The sequence below is a fragment of the Pelecanus crispus genome, chromosome 5 (genome assembly GCF_030463565.1).
Source record: "Pelecanus crispus isolate bPelCri1 chromosome 5, bPelCri1.pri, whole genome shotgun sequence".
In the NCBI taxonomy this organism is placed as follows: domain Eukaryota; kingdom Metazoa; phylum Chordata; class Aves; order Pelecaniformes; family Pelecanidae; genus Pelecanus; species Pelecanus crispus.
The window spans coordinates 26,655,465-26,682,177 of record NC_134647.1 but is presented as its reverse complement, the minus strand read 5'-3'; the positions used below and the strand labels follow the sequence as shown (position 1 = coordinate 26,682,177).

General features: G+C 37.8%; 1 protein-coding gene across 1 annotated transcript in view; it reads left to right on the top strand.

The window, feature by feature from the left end:
• PDE11A (phosphodiesterase 11A) overlaps positions 1 to 26,713 on the top strand; it is a 135,350-nt gene that overhangs the window by 62,522 nt on the left and 46,115 nt on the right. Inside the window, exons 6-10 of the mRNA XM_075710569.1 lie at positions 4,238 to 4,373; positions 6,847 to 6,922; positions 8,581 to 8,648; positions 9,023 to 9,115; positions 13,587 to 13,637. Coding sequence (XP_075566684.1) covers positions 4,238 to 4,373; positions 6,847 to 6,922; positions 8,581 to 8,648; positions 9,023 to 9,115; positions 13,587 to 13,637 — 424 coding nt within the window. The remainder of the gene's footprint in view (positions 1 to 4,237; positions 4,374 to 6,846; positions 6,923 to 8,580; positions 8,649 to 9,022; positions 9,116 to 13,586; positions 13,638 to 26,713) is intronic.

The following is a 26,713-nucleotide window of genomic DNA, read 5'->3' as shown; positions in this document are numbered from 1 at the left end:
TAGAAAGAGTTTGTCCATGCAGGTTTCTGTATTAATTCCTACAAGATAATACAATTGGTAACAGTTCACATAAAATGTCCTACATATGAAAGGAGTGGATGAAGATTCAGGGCTATTGTGAGGAGATTTCTCCCACCTTTCAGGGCCCAAAGTCAGTGATTATCAAACATATTTTATGTAAATCAATTCATACTGATTCTGAATTAAAATTTTCTTTGCCAAATGGCTGCCATAATGATAAACCTAGCCTTCTGTCCAACTTGCTATCCATAGCTTAGCAAACTTGAAGATTACTTTGTGCTTTGCCATATTTAAGCCCTTTAAGCAACTTTTAAAAATATTTTTGGGCAATTTGCCTTCTTTTGTGCTTTATTTCTTCACCTCCAGTGTGGTAAGAAGCTACCACTTCATTAAGGTGAAAGTGTACATTGTACTCCAGATTACGAGAGGTTGTAATTCTTAATGCATTTCATGGATTGATCTCACAGCATTACACAAATGGATAGTGTTATTTTAAGATGTGTAAGCTGACAGGAGAGTCCAGGGCCACACAGAAAGACAGGTAGAAGCTAGATCTCTTCCATGCCCTATCCACTAGTTGAGAGATGGGAATGATGAGACAAATGGAAAACAAGTGATAAAAATAGGAAGGTTTAAATATGAATAAATAACCTGCTGATTCATCTGGGAATCACAAGTTACTTTGACAAAGAGCTTCAGAGTAGCAGTTGGTCTTTCCTAGGTCAATTAAATTGGTGAAAATTGGTGAAAACACATTCCTTTTGTTCAGGGACAGGAGTATGAATCAAGAGATGTGGCTGTTATTCCTGTTTTTCTCAAACTTGATCTGTAGCCAGATTAGTCAAAACAATGTAGAGTGGTGTCAAGATAACCAAGCTGGCTCATTTCTTGTTACCATAGTTATATTTGCATGTTACCAAAAAGCAATTTGTAGTAGCCTGCTCTGCATGTAATCAAGTCAAGATTATTTTAACTTTAGTCTGAGACATGAATAAACACATGCAACCTGGTAGCTAGTCTTTATAAGATTTATAAGGGTGTATTTCTATGTGACTTAATAGAAAGATTTATTGCTTTTTCTTTCATTTTTCATCCAGTGGAGAGTAAAGTTGGTTTTACAAAGACCAAGGTTAGACTGGCAGATATGATGTCACATTTGGATCTAGCACAGGCACAGCTTGAGTTATTGGCACTATAGAGGGAAAATAAAGGTTATTTAGGATACAGAACAATGCCACGAGCCCTTGACATTTGAGCATTTTTCTAGTGAGTTTTGCCCTTTTCATTCTACATTCTGCAGCCCTAACTGATGCAAAGTCATGAGACATTTCATGTGGAAAAAAACAAAAGGCAAGATGAGTTTCTTCATCATCACACCAGTGAAGATAAATATTATTTCTTTGAAATTTTAGTGGAAATCCAAAGAGATTATAGGCTGAGAACGGTTCTAGTTATAAGTTTTATCTGAAAGAGAGAGAAGCTCCAAGGACAGTATGCTTTTTCATGTCCTAACATACTCTCTCATACAGTTTTAGAAGAAATTGTCTTTTCTTTTGCCCTTCTTACATCTGGCTAACGGTTCATCTCTTTAGTCCCTAAATAGTATAATGAATACTCATATCCTTTTTCTTTGCTGTTGGTTGTAAAGAAATACCTTGCAAGACCATGCTTCTATTTATCTGTTCAGTTTGCAATTTTCCAGCACACACCATGATCAAATTTGTTTATTATCCATAATGGCATGCTGATGCTCTCCTTTTTGCCAATCATTTTGTTCCTGAAGTACTGGTTTGCCAAGTCTTCTAAATTTTCTGTCCCTTTGAAAAAAAAAAGTTACATAAATCTTAGAAGCCTTGAGGGTTTAGTTCTGATGTATTCTGGATGAAGATGAGCCTGAAGGAAGGTGCTGTGGACTATGTCTTTGCTGCACGGAAGCAGTTGTCTTGGCAGATGATGCAGCTGAGATTACAGCTCTCTAACCTGAGTACCAATAGTAGTGGGAAGGTCAGCTGCCTGAGCCAGAGCGTGGGTTGCATGGGAGAAAATATCTGTGCTCCCTCCCAGTTGGGCTGGTACAGAGAAAGTGCTGAAATCCCTGCTACTGCTGTTTTGCCATCACTGTTCCTGGGATGATAGGCACTCAGGTAACATCCTATTCCCTGCAGCATTTTTTATGCTCCTTAAGGCATCTTTCTGCTCCTCTAGTCCTAGGAGCTGGAAGGGTTCATGTCACTGTTTCAAGAGGATTGAAGGTACCCATGATTTTGGTTGTACCACTTCCCTACTGTACCTTCTGCCATCCCTGTCGCGGAGGCTTTGGGGAAGATAGCAAGGCAAGCAGCTGCATAAGGGGAGCCTGCAGCACTACTCAGTGCCCTTGAACTGGGTTTACTCTCCTGCCTGGCATGCGGTGCTCCTGCTCCTGTGGGCAAGACAGGGAGATGGTGGCATGCAGCTGCCTGTGTCAGTCCAGTAGGACCCATGGCTTTCCACAGTTGGGAGAAAATTGTTGCTTGTGATTTCTAGAGTAGCTTGTGAGTGTTCTGAGCTGCTGAGGATGGAGAGAGCGCCAGCTGGCTGTGATTTGCATCAGAATTAAGCATTGATATTTCCTCCTAGTAAAAGTTGAATGCCTCTCTTCCAGAGTGTAGTTGTAAAGCACTTGCTAGGAATGGAGACAACATGGTAGAACATACTTTTAAAACTTCTTCCTGAGTTATATCTTGTTCCTTTTACTTGAATTCATTTGCTGCTTAAAATTCTTGACGCCTATAATCCAGTTGCAATTTAAAGTGTCTTATAATATAATGATAATATCATCCAGGTTTTTAATGTATGAACTGGGAGCTATGCATTTGAAATTAGATTCTTATCCTTAAAGATATTTTGTTTCTCAAGTATGGATGTCCTGAAATAAATTTTAAATTATAAATGTGAATTTTTTACTTAGCTCAAAAACCATTATATTTCTGTAAAGGTTCCTGTCAAAGTATACACATAACATTTATTACCGTCATTCAAAATTCTTATCCCAAATGAAAGTTGATACACTTAGATTTATTTGTTTAAATCATTATTATTATCTTTATTTATAGTCTTTTAAGAATATTGAGTTTTCTTTCAAATGAGTGACTTAGTTGAATTAGTCTCCAGAAAATCAATTCAGCCAACAAAAATCAATTCTTTCACTTTGATTGAATCTTCCAAGCATTTTACTGTGCATTCTTTTTTCATTCATGTGCATTACTTTGAAGCTTCAAGCTATTGTAGTCTTCTCCATGGCTGCTCAGAGTCACTTTTTTTCTAAGAAATGTTTCTCAGGTGTTGAAAGTTGATCCGTTTTCTTCTCAAAACTAAGACAACATGCATTTGTTTATTCACACATGAATAGCTACCCCTTGCCAATGGGGTAGCTAGACAGGTTTTTGACCTGTCTGAAATAAGTCAATGAACTTTCCTGCTGATTAGATGAGGTATAAGATGAGGACTTGAAGGTCTGTGTAGATACTGAATTTTCTGGAGAAGCTGTGGTGGAGTTTGGTGAGTTGAGCCCATAATTCTGCTGTCTTGTGCTCATCTACTGACAGCTCTCTAACCCCTCAGTAGCTGTGGCAGAAGCTGAGCCAGAAAAAAAAGAAGAAACATTAATGAATTGTATGTCTACTTGGATCCACCCACTGCAACACACTTACATTATTGATTTTTAGACTTATTTCATGATCCCTTCTGCAGCCACTCAGGTCTGGCATTTCAGACCAAAATAAAAAAAATGGCATTTCCCTTGACAGGAAAATTATTGGAAGAATGAATTAAAAATGCCTCAAATTATTATACTAATTTGAAACATTAAAATCTTAAAATTATATACTTTCAGGTAGCTCTATGGAAAATAATATTTAGAACTAGTTGCTTTTGATGAGCAGGCCTGTATCCCACAGAAACTTGGAACATAATCCCACTCTCCATTCATCTGTAAATGCATTTCAAAATATTAAATGCTGTATTTACTTTACTTGGGAGACCAATGCTATTTTCCATTGAAAGAGTTGTGTGAAGGAGGGAATTTTTGATGTACCATTTCAATAGATACCAAATTATTGTTCCATAGGTAATGCTTAGTAACCATTAGTAACTGTGAATGGTTCTGCTGTTCCTATGAATGGCATGCTGGACTTTCAAGCAATGTTGACTGTATTCTTTTCTTCCCTTTTGATAGTTTCAAAGACAGTGTGGAGAAATCATCATCTTATTCTGACTGGCTAATAAATAATAGCATTGCTGAACTCGTAGCTTCCACGGGTCTCCCAGTGAACATCAGTGATGCCTATCAGGATCCGCGCTTTGATGCTGAAGTAAGAGATTTTTAGAAATGTAAATATACATCACATTTTTGGCATTGCAACTAATAAAACATGATTTTATTATTATAGCCAAGTGGCTGTGAAACATGAGTATTTATTCTGAATTATTTTTTCTATCCAGTATGTCCTCCTTCTGATCTGCTAGCGTTGACATGGCTTTATACAGTAAACACAGGTCACTGAATTAGTGTATGATTTTAGGCAGTTACTTAGTCTGTTCATGACTCATTTTTTTTCTATTTATAAGTGATACCTTCCTCTATCAAGTGCTTTGATATTTATGCAAACTTATTTTTATTGCTGAAAATGCTGCTGGTGGTGTTCAGCGTTAGCAGCACCGTTGTTGTTAGCTGTTGGGGTGACTGGGACTGTACACAGAGAGTGTGAACAGAACCGGTGTCTAGAGAGACAAATGTTGTTTGTGATCTAACTTAGCTAATTAACCTTTTAATTTGCACAAATAAAATATACACACCAGATTAGTTATTTCTCCAAGATACATATCACTCCTAATAAAAGTTGTTTGTGTATCCTAAGGTATTCATTCCAGACTCAGCTAGGAAGGTGTAGATACAGAGAAAAATGTATACGTATACTTAACACCTAAATAAATGTTAGAGGCATATGGAAGGACAAAATATTCACTGAATTCTATCCAGTGAAACAGTATTATTACAGTGGACTTAGCCAGCAGTTGGGCAGCACATTAATCAGTGGACAGCCTTGGTCAGCAAGTTTGCCAAACTATATTACTACAATAAGTGTACTTGAAAATGTTTCATGTTCAGCGTGTGCTTGGTTCCAGTTTTATTCCATGTGTCATTAAAGGGATTATCTCTCAAACTAGCAGAATTTGTCAAAACAAGAAAAATAAAAGGGGCTTGCTGTAAAAGTGTACAAGAAAACTGTGTTGATGCTAATTTGTTCAGAATTTCAAAAAGTACAATTAATGCCTGGGGTCTATTTCTTGCCAAAGAGATAATCTAAAATAAAGCATGCCAATCTTTGACATGTTTGCAGTTGTACTTTTAATATATCATGTCCTGAATAATTCAGCTCTCTCCTATTTGTTTCACAGTTAGTCCTTCCCAAGTTAGAGGCAGTGCCCAATTTATGTATAGAAAAACACTTAATACAAAGGGTAGTAATTATTTTCTGTTGGTGGGTTCCTGTGAAAATTTAATTCTTAAATTCAGTTGTTAAAATCAATTATTTCTACAGACAGTCAAGTGTAGTAAGAGGAACATATCCTTTATGACTTAGATAGAATCAAACATACATTTTGTAGTTATGAACAGGTATTCTATTCTCTGCTTCTATTAAAAACATTGTCTTTTTTTCTCCCAGAACACTAGTTGTCATTTTCAAATGCTGATGCTCAATTTTCAACTCATTCACTGAGAATTTAGTGCCAAAGTATTTTCATTGAGCTTATTTAAAGATATACATCTGAGGCAATTGTTCCCCACTCCCATGGATTTTAGGTGGCATTCCATGCTGATTTCAGTGATGAGTTCTGAGTATGTACAAATAAGCAGTACTCTAGTAAAACCTGAGTTTATATCTTTTGCTAGCTAGGAAATCACAGCGATCCCATCCTGCCTCCAGTATATGAATTATTGCTGGTCTTTTCTTCTATTACAGATTGCCTGTAGCACTGGCAGTTTTAGTAGGAGAACATCTCCTGATCTCCTCTGAGTGGGCTCACCCCACTCTCTTACTCCAATCTCTTTTGAAAAAATATTTTCTTTTTGTCAGATTTTGCAGCAATGACCCTAAAGAGTAAAGCTTATTAACCACAGAAAAGAGAGAATCGGTGACACTTATAATAAATTGCAAAGTTTTAGACTATATTAGATAGAAAACAATAAATGAGGCAGAAAATTCTCTTCAGAACTACAGGACCAATTAAACCTACATAGAAAATCTCAAATCTTGGTTTTGACCTTATCTTTCCATTTCTTCCTAGCTTGCACTTCTGCACAATTCCCTGCTTACTCTTGCCTTTCTTCTGAAAATGCGTATTTCCTGTAAGCCCCTTTTATAGCTGCTTTGCTAAATGCAGTTTCAGTTTGACAATTGGGAAGAGTATTTCTAAGACACACTTATTCAGTGGAGGTTGTCTCTACTAATGTATCAGTGTAAGTAATCCAGGAATTGTCTGGACATTGCCTTAATTGCAGTTTGTCTTTAATTCCAAATCAAAGCCAAATAGTGTAAGCTTTCTGTGGCAAAGATGGCAATGTTTGTATTTTCTTTGGCAATTGTTAGAATAATCCTTGTGACTTTTCGTTAATCTTCCTGTGAATGCGGTTTCAGCAGAAATATTTTTCTGAGTGAGAACTGATCCATATGGAATGACATTTGTCAATGTAAACTTATTCCTTTACATTTCTATTACTAGAATGTAAAAGGCTGCAAATGGTACCTGCTGCTGACGGAAGCTCTCATTTCTATGTTTTAGGCTGACCAGATTTCTGGCTTTCACATAAGGTCTGTTCTCTGTGTACCTATATGGAATAGCAACCACCAAATAATCGGTAAGACCTTCCTCATAGCTGCATCATTTTGGGGCTAATGTAAATATAATTCTGTCTTTTTAATTCTGTGTTTCTTTTTCTTCTTTTTCCTAGCTGAATATTGTTAAGAAGTTACAGTACCTAGGGTGCATGCTAAGTATCCAAGAAGGGATATTTTGACTTGGATACTGTATGGACTTTTTCAGCTTTTCATTGTGTCATGTTAAGTTATATATTGTATTGAAACTTGAAGACTAATGAGATGAAAACAAATTCTAAAAGTATTAGTGTAAAATGTTTGATATGCTTTGATACTTTTCTTGGGTCTCCCTTTTTTGTACACAACTCAGGCAACTGTTTCTGCAGTCCAGCAAAGTGGTCATTTCCCTCTTTAATGATAAACTGCACAGTCAGGGAAGACTTACTGGAGAGGCTGTGGCAGCAGTCAGAGTTGCCTGTGGCAGTGGTGTGTGCTGGATCAGGATGTGACAGGGTTTTATTGCTTGTTTGGTAGGATGCTTCTCAGCTATGATACACCTGCAGTTGGCCCTGCATTATTACCTGCTTTTGGCACAAAAAGGAGCGCCATTTGTAAATAACAGTGCCAGATTCCTCTGTAACTTTCCACAGAAGAATTCGAGTCAAAGCAATAGCAACTTAAGCCAGCGGGGCAAGACTTACATCCCTGCGTGTTGTGGCTGTCAGCGAGAGCTGAGATCAGCAGGGCGTTGCTGAAGGCACTCGGTGCCATGCAGGATCAGGATCTTTGAGCTTATTCAGCAGATATGATGTGGGAATTGAGTCTTTTAAAAATATGGCTCATTGTTTGTTGTGAAGTGTGTGTTACCTTAAAGAAGAAGAAAGAAACTGAACCCTCAACTGCTGATAGCTCTTACAGTATTTTTCGAAGGGCATATTGTAGCTAAGTGAAACAGAAATGGTTTGTTGCGGTAGAACTCAGTATTAGTTCAGCTAGAGCCAAGAGCCTTGGACACTTTCTTTTTCAAGTGGTTTAAGGAAATCACATTTTCTTTCACTGCTTCAACAAATTGATGGACCAGTCATGAGAAAAAAAAAAGGACTTACATACCCAGGTGTCCTGATTTCAGCTGGGATAGAGTTAATTTTCTTCCTAGTAGCTGATATAGTGCGGTGTTTTGGATTTAGTGTGAGAATAATGTTGATAACACACTGATGTTTTAGTTGTTGCTAGGTAGTGCTTATACGAGTCAAGGACTTTTTAGCTTCCCATGCTCTGCCAGGTGCACAAGAAGCTGGGAGGGAGCACAGCCAGGACAGCTGACTGGGGTTAAACCATGACACCAGTTGATGCTAAACCCACTAAGAATTTAGAAATGAAGGTACTGAATGAGCACATTTATATTAATAACTCCAAATTGCTAGGACAACTTACATGATTACTGTTAGAAAAGTGCTCGAGTTTTTTCCTAAAGAAATCTTTAACCTTTTGTGAAAAGTTCAAAGTAATAAACAGAGTCCTTGTATCAAAACAGTCAGACTTTCACATGTTTATGTCTGTTTAATAATTTTCAGAATAAATGTTTGCAGTTTTGCTTTTCAGTTTGAAAGATGTATTTTAAATGTTACCAATTGAGTAAAATATTCTGCATGGTGAATTAGCAAATGAAGATTATAATTCATATTAACTCTTCCTAAAGGGGTAGCTCAAGTGTTGAACAGGCTTGATGGGAAACCCTTTGATGATGCTGACCAGCGACTGTTTGAAGTAAGAGGCATTCAATTTTGTAGCAGCAATATACTTTTTCAGCAGGATTTGGTATTTCTGGGTAATGCTGCTTCAGCCTACTCTAGGGAGGGGGGAAGAATATGTTGTCCGTATTTGTGGTTTGACATTAATTCTCAGAACTCCTCACTTAATAAGGTTGCATCCTAATTAAAACAAGTTTCTTGCATCTGATCTTTCTCATCTTGTTGGGGCCAGTGACTTAACTCCATTTTCAAGATAACCTGTCTAAGCACGATTATTCCTAATATTTCCGTGCAATTCCTTTTCATGATTAAGCCAGCATTCATTGTTGTGTTTGTATTATAATTGAATTATAATTGACTTTCTTTTCTTTTTTCTCTTTTTAATTTTAGGCTTTTGTTATTTTTTGTGGCCTGGGTATCAACAACACAATTATGTATGACCAAGTGAAGAAATCTTGGGCAAAACAGTCTGTGGCTCTTGACGTACGTGTACATCTTAATGAAACCTTTTCTTGCTCAGAAGTGTCACATGCAAAGAAACCTATTGCTTCCAAATTTATTGTAGCTAGCATCATTTTCTATATCTACCTCTCTGCACCTTAGAGTGTTGTCTTATTAAGGTAATGCTGAAGGGAAACTCTCTTAGGGTACGCTTACTGTGGAGCTTCTGCACAGCTTAAGTAATTTCAAACCTGGGTATCTCATTTGATGCCTGTGTTTTTTACATTAGAAGGGGGGACAGTGATGATGAAGAATCTAGATTCTTACAGGTGTAAGTGTAGGAATTAGTCTAGGCGTTATATGTATTTTCTTGTCCATCGGTAACTGAAAATTCCTTAGAATTTGATATTTTAGATAGCTTGTTGTTTTTCTAGTATTGTAAAATGTAAGTAAAACATTCTGTGAACAGGACAAAACTTGAAAAAAAAGTGATCATCATAGGGTTTTTTAGTATCAAAAGCAACATCTGCCGAACCCTTATCAGATTTGTCTTGCTAAAATAAAGTCAAAGCAGGATCGCTGGCAGCTCAGTAAGAGATCTGCTGTGGGTCAAGGCCAATACATATAACACAAGGTCCTGGCATTCCAACGCATCATGTCTTTCTATAAAATACATATAGAGTAGCTAAATGAATTGAAAGCTTTCTCCTTTTTTTGCCCATTGCATTTGTAGGAATTTCTATTCCAGTGTCTGCCCCCGCCCTGTGCCCCCCAAGAATGAAGTTTACCAGCTCTTGTAAAACAAACTCTAAAATGCAGAACATTTCAAAAAATTGTGATTATTTAAACTTCTGTAGGTGGATTCAACAATAAAGCACTATTTTCTATTATATTCTGGAGATTTTAAACGTGATCATATTAAAAATTATCTTGGTGAGAACAAAGCTTGGAGTTTTGAGGATAGCTTTACAAATTTATATTATTCCTACTAAAACAATAATTAAGAGTGGTTTGAATGAAATTTAAGATTTTTAAAAAGCATTATGCAAGACTGATTAATCTTAAACCATTCTTCTGATGAAAGGGTAATGTTGCTAAAATGATCTAGCTATCCCTGATGTGTGCACCCTTTAACTGTGTAACTCCTTTGAGTTTATACAGTACCCACTATTACAATACAAACCACAAAAATAGCATTGGCCTGATTGAGACATAGAATCATAGAATCGTTTAGGTTGGAAAAGACCTTTAAGATCATCCAGTCCAACCATTAACCTAACATTACCAAGTCCACCACTAAACCAATTAAGGGTAGAATAGCAATTTCATGTCTCCTGGCTTGGTGGCTGGATTATTTATAATGAAAGTAAAAACTAGGAATCATTAAGATTGGAAAGGACCTCTAAGATCATCAGTGCAACCATCATCCCAACACCACCATGCTTACTAAACCATGTCACAAAGTGCCACATCTACCTGTTTTTTGAACACTTCCAGGGATGGTGACTCCACCACCTCTCTGGGCAGCCTGTTCCAATGCTTGACTACCCTTTCCATGAAGAAATTTTTCCTAATATCCAATCTAAACCTCCCCTAGCGCAGCTTGAGCCCATTTCCTCTCATCCTATCGCTAACTACATGGGAGAAGAGACCAACACCCACCTCACTACAACCTCCTTTCAGGTAGTTGTAGAGAGCGATAAGGTCTCCCCTCAGCCTCCTCTTCTCTAAGCTAAACAACCCCAGTTCCCTCAGCCGCTCCTCATAAGACCTGTGCTCTAGACCCTTCACCAGCTTTGCTGCCCTTCTCTGAACATGCTCCAGCACCTCAATGTCTTTCTTGTATTGAGGGGCCCAAAACTGGACACAGTATTCCAGGTGTGGCCTCACCAGTGCTGAGTACAGCGGGACGATCACCTCCCTGCTCCTGCTGGCCACACCATTCCTGATAGAAGCCAGGATGCTGTTGGCCTTCTTGGCCACCTGGGCACACTGCTGGCTCATGTTCAGCTGGCTGTCAGCCAACACTCCCAAGTCCTTTTCGGCCAGGCAGCTTTCCAGCTGCTCTTCCCCAAGCCTGTAGCATTGCATGGGGTTGTTGTGACCGAAGTGCAGGACCCAGCACTTGGCCTTGTTGAACCTCATACAGTTGGCCTCGGCCCATCGGTCCAGCCTGTCCAGGTCCCTCTGCAGGGCCATCCCTCAAGGAGGATCAACACTCCCACCCAGTTTGGTGTCATCTGCAATATGAATTTCTCTCTATTAAAACAAACATAAAACCAAACTGGATTGCTATGAAGATGGCATTTTTTTTTTCTTTGCTTTAGGTTTGGAGATATTTATGTATTTGGGATCTACCCTGTAAAGTATGTAGGCATGTTAAAGCTTTTTGAAGTCATTAGGGCTGTTCATGTTATAAAACATTCTAAGCATAAGTGGCTTTTTTATTATTCCTGTATGTGTATTCACTTAGGAATAAAAGTTTAAAAACTCTGCTTTTCAGGCTTCCTGCAAGATGCCTTATTCTTTACATATCGGTCATGAATTAGTGTAAGCCCTCATACGCCCCAGATAATCTGTGTAATATTACACCTCAGAATGAATAGTCCTCCTGGCAAGAAAAACAAGCAGTGCCAGATATCACACTCAGATACATAGGGATGAAAGGTAACATAGAAATTTGTTATTTACTACTGAAATCAAGGAAATTTAAATTTCTTGGTTTAAAATAACAGCTTCTTTCTTTGATCTAAAAAAGACTAATAGCCATAAAACTTGAATGTAGATTATAGGTTTGATAAATGGCTACTATGCTTGAGTGAAAAGTAATTCTTTCTATAAATGAGCTACAACTCAGATAATATTTGTGTAAAGTGATTGAAGATACAGCAGAAAAGTACTGAACAAAAGAATGGTATATGCTGAAGGACTGTGAATCCATTTTTCAGTAATAGAATACTTTATTAGCATTTATGTATTTAGCTAGGATGGCAATGACTGGCATTTGAAAATGGCATTGATATCAGATGTAAAATAAATCAATTTGATATACACCATAATATTCTTATGTTATTTAATGATTCTTATATTCTTATATTAATTCTTAATATTCTTATATTATATTAATAAGATTCTTATCCAGATATACAGATACTGTTTTTCAGATAGAATTCTCGTAAGATTGACTAATAAACAGAAGACCAAAATGTAAATAAATGATGGGGAAATATTGACAGTAGGATGCCGTGTGGTGCAAAAACAGGCTAAGTACTATTTTATATATTAAGGATGCAAAATTTGCAAATAATTAAAAGATTAATCAATATTAAGGAAGACTGTAAAAATCTACAGGGATATAATGAATGCAGATAAAGTAGAAGCCTGATGAGAATTTTGATATTAAGTGTAATCTGTCATAGCAGAAGACATAATTTTGCTAATCTTACAGATTTCTGAGAGAAGCTACAGTGCGGTTGGACAGAAAAATAGATAACTATTTGAGGAAGGACATGATGTATAGTTATAGAAAGTAAAGCGTGGGACAGAACAAGTAAATTGGCGTTTGTTGTTTATTCTTTTATAGTGCAGGAATGATTTCCTGTTACTGTAAAAGATGACACCTCTGAAATGGATATTAGTAAATACATCTTGGGACTTATTGCCACAAGGTATTGCAAGCCAAGGGCATTTGAGATAGAGCTTAGGTATTTGTATGAGTAACAGAGACATTCATAGATGAAAACAATTTCAAAATGAGAAATATATATCAAAGCTTTAGCTTTAGATAAGCAGATCTGGTGTTGCTGTGTGGTGAGGAGGACCTGTCCTTGCTAGGAGTGCCCTGGCTCTCCGAGCTCCCTCATGGACCAGCACCTCGTCCTACACACAGTCAGACTTTGGTGGGTCCAGTATGCAGGATGGCTCTTGCACCTTCTGGAGTGCTTGTTCAACGTTAGTATCATCACATAAGGATATAACGTATTCCCTGTAAATGTACGCATACTTATAGGTAATAAGAGGAGGTGTGCAGTACCTTGTGCATTACCTTGTGCATTATATTTGATGCTTTCATCTCCAGAATGGTATTGAAGAGAATGTCAGGCATAGCATAGAGGTGCTAATTTGCATGCAGTGATGTGCCGCTAGCAAAGGCATTAAAGCTTTACAGTATAGCAAAAGGCATTATTTAAAGTCTATAAATCTACTGTTATTTTTACATTAAATTCTTTCTCTTTTAATTGTAGAACTCCAGGAGAACAATGTAGGAATGCTTATAATATTAAATTACTTACTGTCCATGATTCCCTATAAAATTCCCTGCAACATAAGTGCCAAATGTATACCTGATAACCTGCAATTAGTTATTATATGCTGACATTCAGAACTGAATTACCATGCATAAATATTAATTAAATTTGTTTTAAACATCATTGATTAGACTGCAGTACAGAGCTCCATTATTTCTACTTGTCAAGTCTACAAAACTGGTTTTTTATCTTTTGTTCTGGGGCAGGTCTTATCTTATCATGCAACGTGTTCCAAGGCAGAAGTTGATAAATTTAAGGTAAGGATTTAAGTTTTTAGTTATTTCTGAAAATAAAACGGTAAATTAAAATGGATGTAGATTATCTGAGAGAAAAGTTTTACATGAAAAGCAGAAAATCATAATTAACAATGATTTACAAAGGATGTATCACATGTTAGGCTGTTAAGCAGGGAAGATGGAAAAAGTGTTTTGAAGGATAAAGAGCTCCAGCTGTTAGAACTGCATGCCAGCATGGGTTTGGTGGCCTCCTCAGCAAGAACCACTATAGGAAAGTCATACCATAGTGGGAGGTGAGGAAGAGATTAGAGAAATTGAGAGCAACTTGAGACTTTACATGCTTATAGTGTGGAAGCTGTTCTGTGTTTACTAAAAAAGCAGAGCACTCACTACCAAGGTTGTGCATAGGCTTAGAAGGCTGGGTGTGAAGGTGAGAAATCCTCTTCTAACTTCTGTAAGCACCCTGGGCAGAACTGTAAAGCAATGTGTGCTGAATATAGCATTGCTCGAGACCAATAATGATGGGTTCTTACTGAACCGTGCCTTCCCAAGGGGTAGAGAGCAGGGGGAACGGTGACCTTGCTCTTTTGTCACTGCCAGCACTCCAGAGCTGCTTTCTGATAGGCTTTGTTTGTCCTTTTCTGCTTGAGGAAACACTAGGGAAACTTGGCACTTTCCTTGGCTATGAGGAGTCAGTGTTGGAGAGGGCTCCTCAGACCTGTTCAGGAGGCGCTTGTGGTGGGTATGAGTGTTGGTCTCCTACGCAAAGTGCATTGGAGACTGTGGCAAGGTCTGGGAAGGAGATCTGGACTGTTGTGACCCTGCACTGCTGGCTTTCCCTGCTATGGCTCCCTCACACCTGTCTCACTGAAAAATAGCTGTTTGATGGTTATTTTGACGCTTCACTGGCTGCAACCTGATCTCTGCACCATGGGGGTGGTTGTGGTGGAAGGGGGAAGCCATGGGTGACTTAGCAGAGCTGATACTGGTGAGTCACCTGGGTTGAGGAAGGGTAGCTATTGCTAGTTAGTTAATTAGTTTGTAGAGTATTGCAAAATGATGGCTGTGCCTTAGAACTCTGTATTGATACCTGGTGATAAGTGTGTGATATTCTCCCTCCATCGTAGTTATTGGTGCAGTTACCCACCCTTTTGTAAGCTGAAGATTAGATTACTGAATTATTGCGGGAATCCAACATGCTTGAAGATCATTCCAACACTGCAGCCAGCAGAAAATACTTTTGTGTGCTTAATAAGTTGTACCTTATATTTGGCAAAAAGAACACTGAACACTGTGTGAAAGAGAGGGCAAAGAAAGGGATAAAGAACCATAAATATTTCTTTTTTCTTTTTTTTTTAATTTTAGTTTACCTTAGAATAAGCACCTGTAATGTAGCTTCTGTGACTGTTAGGATTCAACCAGTATCTTTCTACATGCCAGAGGGCCATACTTCTTGGTTGTCTCAGCCATTGAAAGACAATTCTCCATCATGGTCTGTGTAGTTGAAATAAAAGCCTGCTATGTTACTCTTTGGGCATAGATACTAGTGTGATGAGGAGCTATTTTACTTGTTTTCCCAGGTGTCTTCATTAATAGATTTGCCAGTCTCCAAGTAAGGAATGTCTTGTTGTTATCCATTTACCTTGAAGGCATATAACTATCTGTTTAATGGTTAATGATAAGGTAAAGGGAAATGAAAAGCATTTATTCATTAATAACCCCAATAGATACATTTTTATAAAGAAGAGAAAATGAGAAATATAACCAAGCTATGCTTAAACTAAGCTGAGATACTTTTTCAGAAAAATGTTCCCTTTCCTATATCTAGTTGACTTGCTTTCAATTCCTGACAAACTGAGTGCCAGGCAGTCTTCGTTAATGCTTTACACCTGTAAACAAAGCAACAAAAACCTGGAGAGGACCAGTGTGTCTTGTGGGGCTTCAACAGAGGGCTCATCCCTAGAGAGGGCCATCCATCTGTGGGATGAAATTGCTCCCACCCCCCTTGCAGAGCTCTGGGAGCCAGTCTCCCTGCCAAGGTCTCCTGGGGCATCCTACTCTGAAATCAATGCTCTTTTCTCTGTTCATTGTATTGTTATGTTTTGTATAAGCCCTTTGTTATATTAGGGTCATCTTCTAGACTTGACTGGCTAATAAACAATTCCTCCCTCTGGGGTGTTTTGGGCTAAAACTGTCCCCTCTCCCTTTGGTGATTTACTGGCAGATGTCAGAGGAAATGTGTGTTACGATTTACCTGATGTTCTGGTTCAGTCAGAACGGGAACAAACACACATGATAGAAACATCTAAATGAGAGTAATGCCAGTAGTTCACTACTGGCTCTTGACTGACACGCGACCTAACAGTAATTAATGACTTTGGAGTTACAATACCTTTGAGTTGACAACTTTTCAACATATTACACCAAACATACTGTAACTGGACCCCAGCAGCTTGGAAATAATTACATATTCTTCCTCCTAGTTCAAGTTGTTTATTTCCATATTTGTCATCTTATTTCTTTATAGTCTTAATAAAATGATTTTCCATTAATTTTTGTTTGCCTAATATCTCAAGAACATTCTGATACAAAGTGAAAAATTGCAAGTGTCCTTGAAGTTTATTTTCCTCTGGCTTTTACCAATAAATTAGTTTTATTGCGTCACAGAAAGCCTATCAAGACTAGTTTAAAGTTGATTTTTTCCTTTAAACTTTGTCAATAATTTCCTACTGTTTTTGGATAAATTCACAAATATACCTGGTGTCTTTTTAAGAATTAAACGTTATCACTGTGAGCAGGTTCTGTAAAATAAATAACATTTATTTCTGTTGCTACTAATCCTGTCTGAGAATTAATGAAACAACCAATAAACCCACGTTAGTAAGAAACCCTTAAGAAATGAAATACCTTTCTGCAGATGCTAGGATGGGAAAAAGTGCAGAGCACCATTGGTTGTGGAGCTGAAAAATACAGAGGGAAGTTCACAGTACAAAACAATGAAACATGAGTGTATGATAATGGGCCATGTCAAGCAATTGACCTGCTCCATATCTGATTTCTACAATTGTCTAAGAAAAAAAAAAGCAGCAACATAGAGTCACATTGAATGTTTGGTTTTTTGCACATTTTTGAAGGGATTCCACTTCTGGTGTTATTAGAATATAGATTTCACTAATGAAAATCTGAAAGCCAAGTTTAAAAATGTTTATATGATCAGAAATTGTTCTATTAATGAATCGATGGGGTTTTTTTTTCTCAGAAGAGAATCCAATTATGTGAATCATTACTGTAAAAATTCATGTCACCAGTCCTTTTCATTATTTGCATTAAAGCTTTGGGGATTTATTCGCACTTAGGCTAGCAGGTGTACATTTCTCAGGAGGCCAGTGCGAGCAGGACTGGTGTGAGGCGCAGACGCAGTGTAGGCAGGTGCAGCTCTGCTGACCTGGGTGGGGGCACCCGCTCAGTCTGCTGCCCGCGCCCAGGGAAAGTGGGAATAGAAAATTCACGCCCTTAACCCACTGGGCTTGTTTTAGTGATAAGAGAGGGGGCTTAGCCCTCCAAGTAGACACAAGTGATCTGGATTCAGAGCTTGAGCAAATCCCTTAGTCTCTGTAGGCGATAATCTGGCCCTGGGGAAGGTAATGGGAGGTTTGCCATTGATTTCAGCAGAATGTTGCTGTCTTTGGCTTTGTTCGGCATTTGTAAAATTGCATAGTAATGTTCCCTCTGTCATCTTCCATCTATTTGTTCATGGCAGTCAGTCTTTTGTATTGCGTTTTCCGACAGAACAAGACCTCTGAAACAAGTTAAAATTTAAGATCCAATCCTCTTTTTGTGCCAGTTTAAAATGTACATTAAGTGAAAACTTGAGTTGGCTTGCAGTGTAAAATGGGTCCTTTTTCCTGCAAATGGGTTGGTTTTTAAAATGGGGAAAAACACATGGAAGCTTGACTGATAGAGTTTCAATAACAGGCAATTGAATTGGATTGAATTGTTATTCAGAATTAATCATGGGGTACCTACTGTTATTCCTGTATTTGGGATACACACTGTACTTCCAGATTCTAAGGATGTGGGTTTTGTGAAAGATTTATAGGATTAAAACAAGAGCAACGAAAACTTACAATTTATAGTAAATATTGTACATAGACTCTCCATTGCCAGCTTATTTTACATTTATTTGCTACTCAATATTTTTCAAGTTTGATTTTTTTTTAGGTTTAAATTATGATGGCTTCCCTCCCTAAAAAAAAGTTTAAATCCGATATACTGCTAAGTTCATATAAACTGCATAATATTTTTTAGGTTTTCTGCTATGTGCTGCATTACTGTGATAGGTAGATTTCTGATTCCATTGCTGTAGATATAGGGAGAAAAATTAAACTTTACTTTTCATGGGTGTTTGCAAGTAAAACAAAATAAAATCCACCTTGAGTGCAAACATTTCTTGCATATCTCAGAATGTCTGTCTGAAATCTTGAGCCTGATTTATCACAATGCTTCTCCTCACTTGCATCTACGTAACTACACCAAATTAAAACTGAATTTTGGCAGGGTAAGCTAAAGTAATGCAGGGATGAATCATACCCATATCAATATTCATTTTATTTTTTTAAGAAGTTAGAAATAGGTATCATTTTGAAAACTGTGGCAACTCAGTTCTCTCTTGTATTTTAGACTTAAAAGACAATTCCATTATTTCCATTATGTGCTAGTGTTTAGCTATAAGCATGTGTATTATTGGAATAGGAAAACGTAAGACTAGTGAAGTCTGATTACTCTAAGATTGATGCTATCCTATAGCATTGTCCTGTAGTACCAGGACATTGAAATGCAGTCTCTCCAAGCCTAAAAATAGTTGTTTTTTAGACAAATATAGAAAACCAAGATACATAAGTAAAGAATGTAGAATTGTGTCCAAGACAGGATATTTATAACAAGTCACTGACTTCTGAGACAGTAATTAACAAGTCCTGTGACTTAGCAAGCAGTCCCACAAACACACATCACCTTTAAATTTAACTAGTATAGTTTCCAAAGAGAATATGTAAACACTGTCCTATAATATAATATACAAGAAGCTATCTTTAAACAGCTAACTTAATTGTGCAGCTGTGAATGGTATAAGCCAGATCAATATTTAATGAGTGTGATGCATTATTTATAACCCTTTGAGAGATTCCCTTTTTTAGGTCAAACAGCACACAGGAGGGCTACACAACGGAAAACAATGCATCACCTGCTTTACAGACTCTTCGATTCAAAACATAGTGTATTTCCCAGTTCCATAGCCTGAGGTATGGCTAGTTAAGACCTACCTCCACGCAGGGGGAGGCTTTTGTATCTCTCTTAAAAACACAAACATTTAACTAAATAATGATGGAAAGTGTTGAACCAAAAAAAGGAAAGAACTTTTAGGACTGCTACTGTATATGACAATGTAAATAGTTGAATCCATGAAAGATGATGGATTTAAGTGAATCTGATACTTGGAGTGTGTTACATGTATGATATAAAATGAATTTGTTATTCATGTCTTATGCTGTTACAATTTTATACCCACCCTTAAATGCATAACAGTGGGCAGCACAATGAAAAATTGAATTTTATGTATTAATTTTATCTCCAATCTCTGTAAGGATTGGGAGAGTATTCCTAGTCTCTGCTGTGACGCCATCTGTCAATTTAGAACTATTTTAGTTACTTTTATGTTCTGGTAATTAAATAATTTGTAGTGGTTTATAAATAATTACAGTATAGTCTTCCTCAGTAATTAAATTTCAGAAAGGCAAGCTGACCTTTGTGTTTTGGCCCACTTATGAAATATCGCCGTTTAAATACGGATAGCTAGAAGATGAGGTTTCTATGCATTGATGACACTGCCACTTCAATCTGTTTGGTAACATGGGTTTACCAAGGATCGAAGGCATGTAATCACACTGCAAAGTCAGTATTGCCAGCCATGGTCCCAGCCATGCATATGGTGAAACACATACAGTTCTTGAGACCTACAATTCTATGTAAGTGCATGAAATTATTCACATGCTTAAGTATTTTTCAGATTGTCCCCCAAGACTAGTCACACAGACTCTTGGACTCCTCTTTGCCTGTCACAGGAGGGTCTGTGCTGGCACCAAGCTTTTCCCCAATGCTGTTCCAGCTGCTCAAGTTTCACTGAGAGTAGCAACAATGGGGAAAAAATAAGGAGAAACCTTGAGGGTAAGCAGGGCTTAAGAGTTAATATCGAGCTGTGTTCCCTTTTTCCTTCTAGAGAAATGCACATGTTCACAAGATGTAAACCAGTTTATTTTCTCTCCTTTTCCACATGCACTGCCCACATAAGACCTAAAGCACAGTGTTGAGAGTTTCATAATTCATGAAACTGAGGTCTTCATTGTATTACATTATTTCACACGCTTTTACATGTGCCTATGTCTTCAGTTGTCATGGCAACAAGAAGTCAGGAACACATTGCATACACTAAAAATTATTAAAAATAATAAATAATGATTAAAAATAAACTACTGGGGTTTTTATACTAGTTTCTGAAATGCGAGGCTGTTATCTGTTGACATCAGGCTAGCACTCTGTAGTTCAAAGATACATAAAACTAAAAATTTTTTTTAAATTTCAGTGAAGAGAGGGAGTGGCATGGAGAACAGGGGCAGGGAAAGATTGTTCATGGTCTTTTCTCATACGATGTTTAGGTTTAGGAGCATCAAATGAAATTACCAGGGCACAGATTTTAATCTGACTAAAGATCTCTCTTCGGCAAACATGTAGTTAAACTATATGACCTATCACTGTAGATGTTAATGAGTTAATGATGAATTAACAGAAGGAAAAGGCAAATGAGGACTGTCATAAGAAGACAGTCATCTCTGGCTCAGGAAATCTCCAAAGTGCAGCTCATTGAAGCCAAGACCAAAGAAGTGTGTTTTCTCAGTTCAGATAGTCTTCCCTGTCTTGGTTGCTCTCAAAGCTAAGGTACAGGACTTAGAAGGATCTTTGGTCTGATGCAATACAACTATTCCTGTGTTATTAATCAGTGCCTTCCAACAGCACTGCTTGGAAAAATATTGGAAACTACATTCTTTGCATCGCTTCTTATCACCCAGAAAAGAGACCATGCCTTCTATGTTTAAAATGAAATATGCTTTGACTTGATCATTACTGTCATAAATCTCAGAAATTGCAGATACCAGGGTTTGACAAGAACTCCCAAGTTTGCTGAATTGCTTGTTTTAGTATGAGCTGTTTCTTTTCCTTTCTCAACCACTTGCCCCGGAAGCATTTCTGGATTGTCCTGCTAAGCTATTCTTCAGCTGCTTGTCTCAGTGCCAGGACCTGTGATTTCGGGTGCACTTCTAATACAGCAGCCCTTCTCATACAGATATTGTTACCTTCATGAAACCTGTTCCAGTGTGATAGGTTTTATTGAGAATAAGGCGTATAAAAGAGCAATATGACAGTTTGTGGAAAAAAATACCCAAGGTTTTTTGCTTTAATTTCTTCTGTGAGGCATTTTATCAGAAATTAAGAAAGTGAGATGACTTCAGTGTGTCAGAGACATGAGGCACCTGTTTACAAATTACTTTTGGAGCTGTCCTACTGGACTTGTGTCATTCTACAGTGTCTTCCCCAATTCTAGGGATAGTTAATAGAAAAAGCTAACAGGAATTCTGAATTTGCTTTCAAAAATTTAAACATTCAGCTTTATTGAAATTTCAGCATTTGACTTTACTGCATTCGTAGTTGATCAAGATGAGATTAAATTGCTGCAAAAAGGTCCCTGAAAGGATTCCTCTTGTATTTCTAAAATGACCACATTTATTATTTCCAGGTAAAAACATGGAGTTCCCAGAGTAAAATGTTCCCTTCCCTCCAGGGCAGATGAAATATGATTTTTCCAGGATGTTGTGGAGGGAGGATTTACAAGGAGTAATTTAACCGGCTGAGGCTCAGGCACTGAGCTGCTCTCCAGAGGGGCCAGCCCTCTTTGTTGGCTGTGGAGTGGTAAAGGGAGGTTATAGTGGTCATGAGGAGTACATCCACCCCATCTGCCTACCTCTGAATATTTCTAGTCTAACTGGGCAGGTTCCTTCCCCTCGTGTTGTCATATCACCTGAGCTGGGCAGGGCACTTCTTCATGTTTGGTTTCCCATCTGCAAAGAGGGGACAGAAACATTAAAACATCTTTGTGAAAGATTTTGACATTTCTGCTTTCTGACTGCAGAAGATTTGTATGATGCAACTGTGTTGCATTTGTATGATAAGCCTGCAAAAAAACAGTTTATTTGGTAATGTAGGAGATAAGTAAATCCTGTTTAAAAAAAAAAAAAAAAAAAATCTTTCTCTTGAGGAAAAACTGTATATGATTTGTGAGAGTTAAGGCAAAAGAAACCTGTGGCCTGGAAGCTAGATAAAGCCCGCAATTTAATAATATATCCATGCCCAGACAATTTTTTCTGTTCACTTATGAGTTTAGCACAGGTCATTAAATGAATTTTTGAAAGGGATAGGCTTCTTTCAGCAAGGAATAAGTTCTGGTCTGTGGATTACATCACGGCAAGGGCATAATGCAGATGTCAGTAAGGAACTTCCTGTGGCATTTTTTTAATATGCAAAGGTAAAATATACTTATTCTTAAGTGTTTATGCTCTACAGAATAATCTCTGAATACATTTACACTGTAGGTTAAAAAGGGAGCTTAAGGGCTAGGATTAAAAAAATGTGAAAAATCAACATTGATATTCTGACTGCAGAGCAAAGACACACAGTAACTAGAAATATTAAATAATAAATGACTACTTCTAAGATCAGCTATTTCATGGCTAGACCAGCGCTTAAATCTCCTCGTTAAATATCTTAACAAGTAATAAACTTCAATCACTCAAAATAACAGAAAACTAAAATTGTGTGCATGGTCAAAACCAGTCTTTGCATTACTTTTTTTTAAAAAAGCATTCTGTAAAGCTGAAATAGATTTCAATTGATTTAGATAATAATCCTAAGAATTTCTGCTACACTCTATTCTTTCACAGTACTAAAAAAACCATTCTAAGTAGTTTAAAATATTACTGACTTCTTGCCTTTAATAGTGGCTGGTTTTCATTTTCTTAGTAGTAACGTACACTAATACAGTGGTACTTCAACAATAGAAATTTTCAGCAGAGGAGTAATAAAACTTATGATTATTAATTTACCCATACTAAAAAATGTCCTGCTACTTTGCTGCTCTCAAATACTGCATTTTGTTATCTTCATGGGAAGTTTTGTATTTCTTGCATCTGTTTTCATATCCAAACCCAAAACTGGTCCAGGACTTGAGAATGCCTGGAAAAACAAATTAGAAATAGCAACTGCTGGGGACATAGTATTGCTCACAAGTGAAGGTGAAATGATTTTTTATCCAACAGACCTGTTGTCTGTCCTTCAATCTGATCGGTCATCATACTCCACAAGAATCTCTTGTCAGCTGGAAAGCATCGAGGAAAAAATACAGTTCAGTGGTGCATGGTCATTGGCTAAATGGTGTAGCAAAAAGTGATAAGGCATAGAATATATTTAAAATGTCATGCAAGCCTGAGGAATACCTGATGAATGATTAAAAAAAAAAATCAACACTTGTCAAATGATAAAACAGTATGCTTCAGTCAGTGACAGACTCAGGAATTTATATTTGGAAAGGTTTTCAAACAGGAAGAAAAATCTATCTAGCAAAGACTTGTGCAATTAAATTGGACCAGAATAATTTAAAAAATTGGGGTACTTCAGCAAATGATGGCACTTTAGGAGTTCTTCAGTGTGGGTTTATCATGGTTCTTTTGCCATCAGTAAGGAGCAAATTATTCCCCACGCAGCTGATAGACGTCCCTGGGGCTAGCCCTGTATGTGACAGCTCACTGTTCTGAGACCTGGATTCCCAGATTGGCCCAGTAAGACCATTGTACTGTTTGTTTTAACTCATGGAAGAAAGAATCCTTCAAATAAATCCAGAAAAATGGCTTAATATTTCACATTTAAATTATTCTTTATTTATCTGTGCTTTGATTTCTTTTGTAGCCCCAGGAGACTGACAGTTATAACTGGGAATTTCCTGGTAAAAAAAATCAAGTTGCTTTTCACCAAACTTTATTTGAATAGGAATTTTCTAATTGGCATTAATATTATCAATGTTAATTTTAAAATTAAACAAGTTCCTTAGTAGTTGTGCTGATTTAAAAACCAGGGAAAAAAAAATCTTTTGTTTTCCCTAACGTATACCCTACAAAAAGGAAAAAATACTTTTGTTTATTTCTGCCTCTGTAGAGTGTTCTGGCTGCAAACAGTCATTTGTCATAAATGTTTACTGGTATTGATTTTAAATTATTAATGGCAATATTTCTGTAGGCCTTTTTTTAAACAAAATATTTTACAAAGGAAACATAAATGTCCCCCAAAGGAAGAAGGCAGTGTACTTTCAAGGCTTTTGACATTGCCAACAAGTTCATATTAGAGCTAGAACCTTTTTATAATTAAAACTCCCGAAAGTGAAGAATGGGAAATAGATGAGAAACGTTTTTCTGAGATGAATCTGTTTGGCCACTGGGTGCCATCCTTGCTCCACTTTAAGGCTGATCGCCTAGCAGCATGTCTGTTAAGCTGTAAAATCCTGAAAAAGGTAATACCAGTGCAATTTCACACCATCATAATATTTGTGTGGGTGCATGTAGCAGAATGTGTTAGCAGCACAGGCAGCGTGTCCTTCTTGCACGAGTCGCCGAGGGACTGGGGAGAAATACCCTCACGTGTTACATGTTACATCCGCAGTCTCATATCCAGCAATTTTTTTTTTTTTGCATTCCTCCGTCAGCTGGTAAGAGTGAGGATGAAAGACTTGTTCCCACACACGAGTGTGTGAGTGACTGTGCTCCTGTGCAGTATTAACTTAGGCTCTGGGATTATTTGAAGGAAAAAAATTACATGGAAGCACACTTGTTTTCCAGATAAATTCATATTTTGGGTGCATCGGCCTGTGTCATCCAAGCAAAACTGTATTTAGCATATATTACATAAAAAATATTTGTGATCACAACCTTCCATGGGTTATTTATTGCACCATTTCATTGTTTGCCTGGGGGGGACTGCTCTATTGTTTTAGTCTCTTGTTTTAGTCTGGGCAAAATCCCAGGCAGAGTAAACGTACTTTCTAACAGAGAAATTATGTCAGTAGTTCTGTGGGTTTAGTCTTTCAAATTTGAAGTGTAAACACTTTAAATGTATGAGAAATAGACTCTAGCACTTCTCTTGCTGCAACTGTATGGAAAATGTGCAGATTGTACCCCAGGCAAAAACAGGAAACTGAATATTTTATGAGGCCATTTTTGTCAAGTGTTCTGTCATCTTCTGCTTTGCAACAAGCTACACCCAGCTCTGAACACACAAAACAGCTGAGAACATCAGATATCTGTGATCCCCTTGTGCGTACAGCATCCTGTTTGGTGTGCTTAAATGTAACTCGACTAACCTTGCTTTCTGCGCTGCCGTGCAGCAGTGCGTGTTTTGTCCCAGGCATACAAAAAGCTTACGGGCGCGCAAAAAAGCCCAGCCCAAAACTACACAAAATTATTTCTATTTATGGCCTTCATAAACTCTACTGTTAAACTGATCCCATGTATCTACCTGTGTTACCTGTACTTTCCCTGAAGGAGACCCGTTGCTGTGGGTGGTCGCAAGGAAAGGTGGTAAGTGGCATAATCACAGCGACGCCACGGCAAGTTGTGGCAAGACCTGGTCTGTGGGTCGTCTCATGGCAGCAACCTGGGGAAGACCTTGGTGACCTGGGTGCTGTGTGGCACAGCAATGCAGCCCCAGTAGGGTCCCATATCCAGCTCCTTGCCTGGCTCATTTCTTATTTGTCTGCACATTAACTGCCTCTCTGTTTGAGGCAGTGGTGGCTGAGGTATTTGTGCACCCTCGCCCTTTGGGCCAGGCATGGACAACCCTCGGTGTCCCTAAAATGGAGTCCCTGAAATGCAGACATCGGCTGATGCTGTGGCCCCTCTGCAGCAGCATCTAAGCATAGGGTAAGACATTATATTCAAAATATTAATTTGGCAGATGCAAGGTGTCTAGGAGAAAAGGAACAGTTATATCAGTCAAATATCATAAGGGTATTTTCATAGGGGCCAGTTAACATGTGTTATAAGGCTTTCATTAAGAACCTCATAAATGACAAGAAACAAGTATTTATGGCTGTGTTGCAGCCTTTCACCTCAAAGTAGTGATAGATTAAAGCAACTTCTGTTTAAAGAAAATTTATAAAGCTAGTAATATATAGGTAGTAAGTAAAGAGCTAAATAAATATAAGATTTAAGTGCCTATTATTTGTTTTTGTTGAAAGAGCAGGACCTGTACGTTTTATTTTTTCTCAGAAAATGGGGTGATTAGGCTGTGAGTTGTGTGTGAACTAGAGCTCTGTGCTGCTGTGCGCGTTGAGTGCTCAGGCTTTCGCTGCTGGTGTGGGATGAAGGGTGCTATGGAGGATGTATGTTCTGCTACAGGGAGAGGAGTTGGGCTCTGTGTTCACAGTCCACAGGATAATCCTCTTGGCTTCTTAAACTGTAGCAAGATGAAGCTCTGGTTTTTTTGGAGAATGCTCTTTTGGGCAGCCCTGAGCGCTCCTAGGAAGTGATTTATGGATTCAGAATAGGATGGGTGGATTTCTTTTAAACCTGCAATCAGAACTTGATGAAAACTAAGGAGAAAAAGACAAAGATAAAACATATTTTAAGGATAATCACTGCAATGTTCTCTGTAGCTTTTCTGTAGATGTATGTTTTAAGTTTGAAGGTGTTTTCAATATTATTTATTGTCTACCTGACAATATTCTGCTATAGCTGTCACTCTAGCAGATCTGAAATAAGACTTTCTCCCCAGTGGGGCAGTAGCCCGCTCATATATTTGCATAACTTTCACCACCAGTCACTGTACTGCCAGCCTGATTTGTTGCAGGTGCTCAGAAAGAAAATTTCGGTGGCCAGCAGAAACACCATCCAGTGCCATTGCTGTGCGCTCCTGCAGTACCACCATAGACCGACGGTGGCACGTGA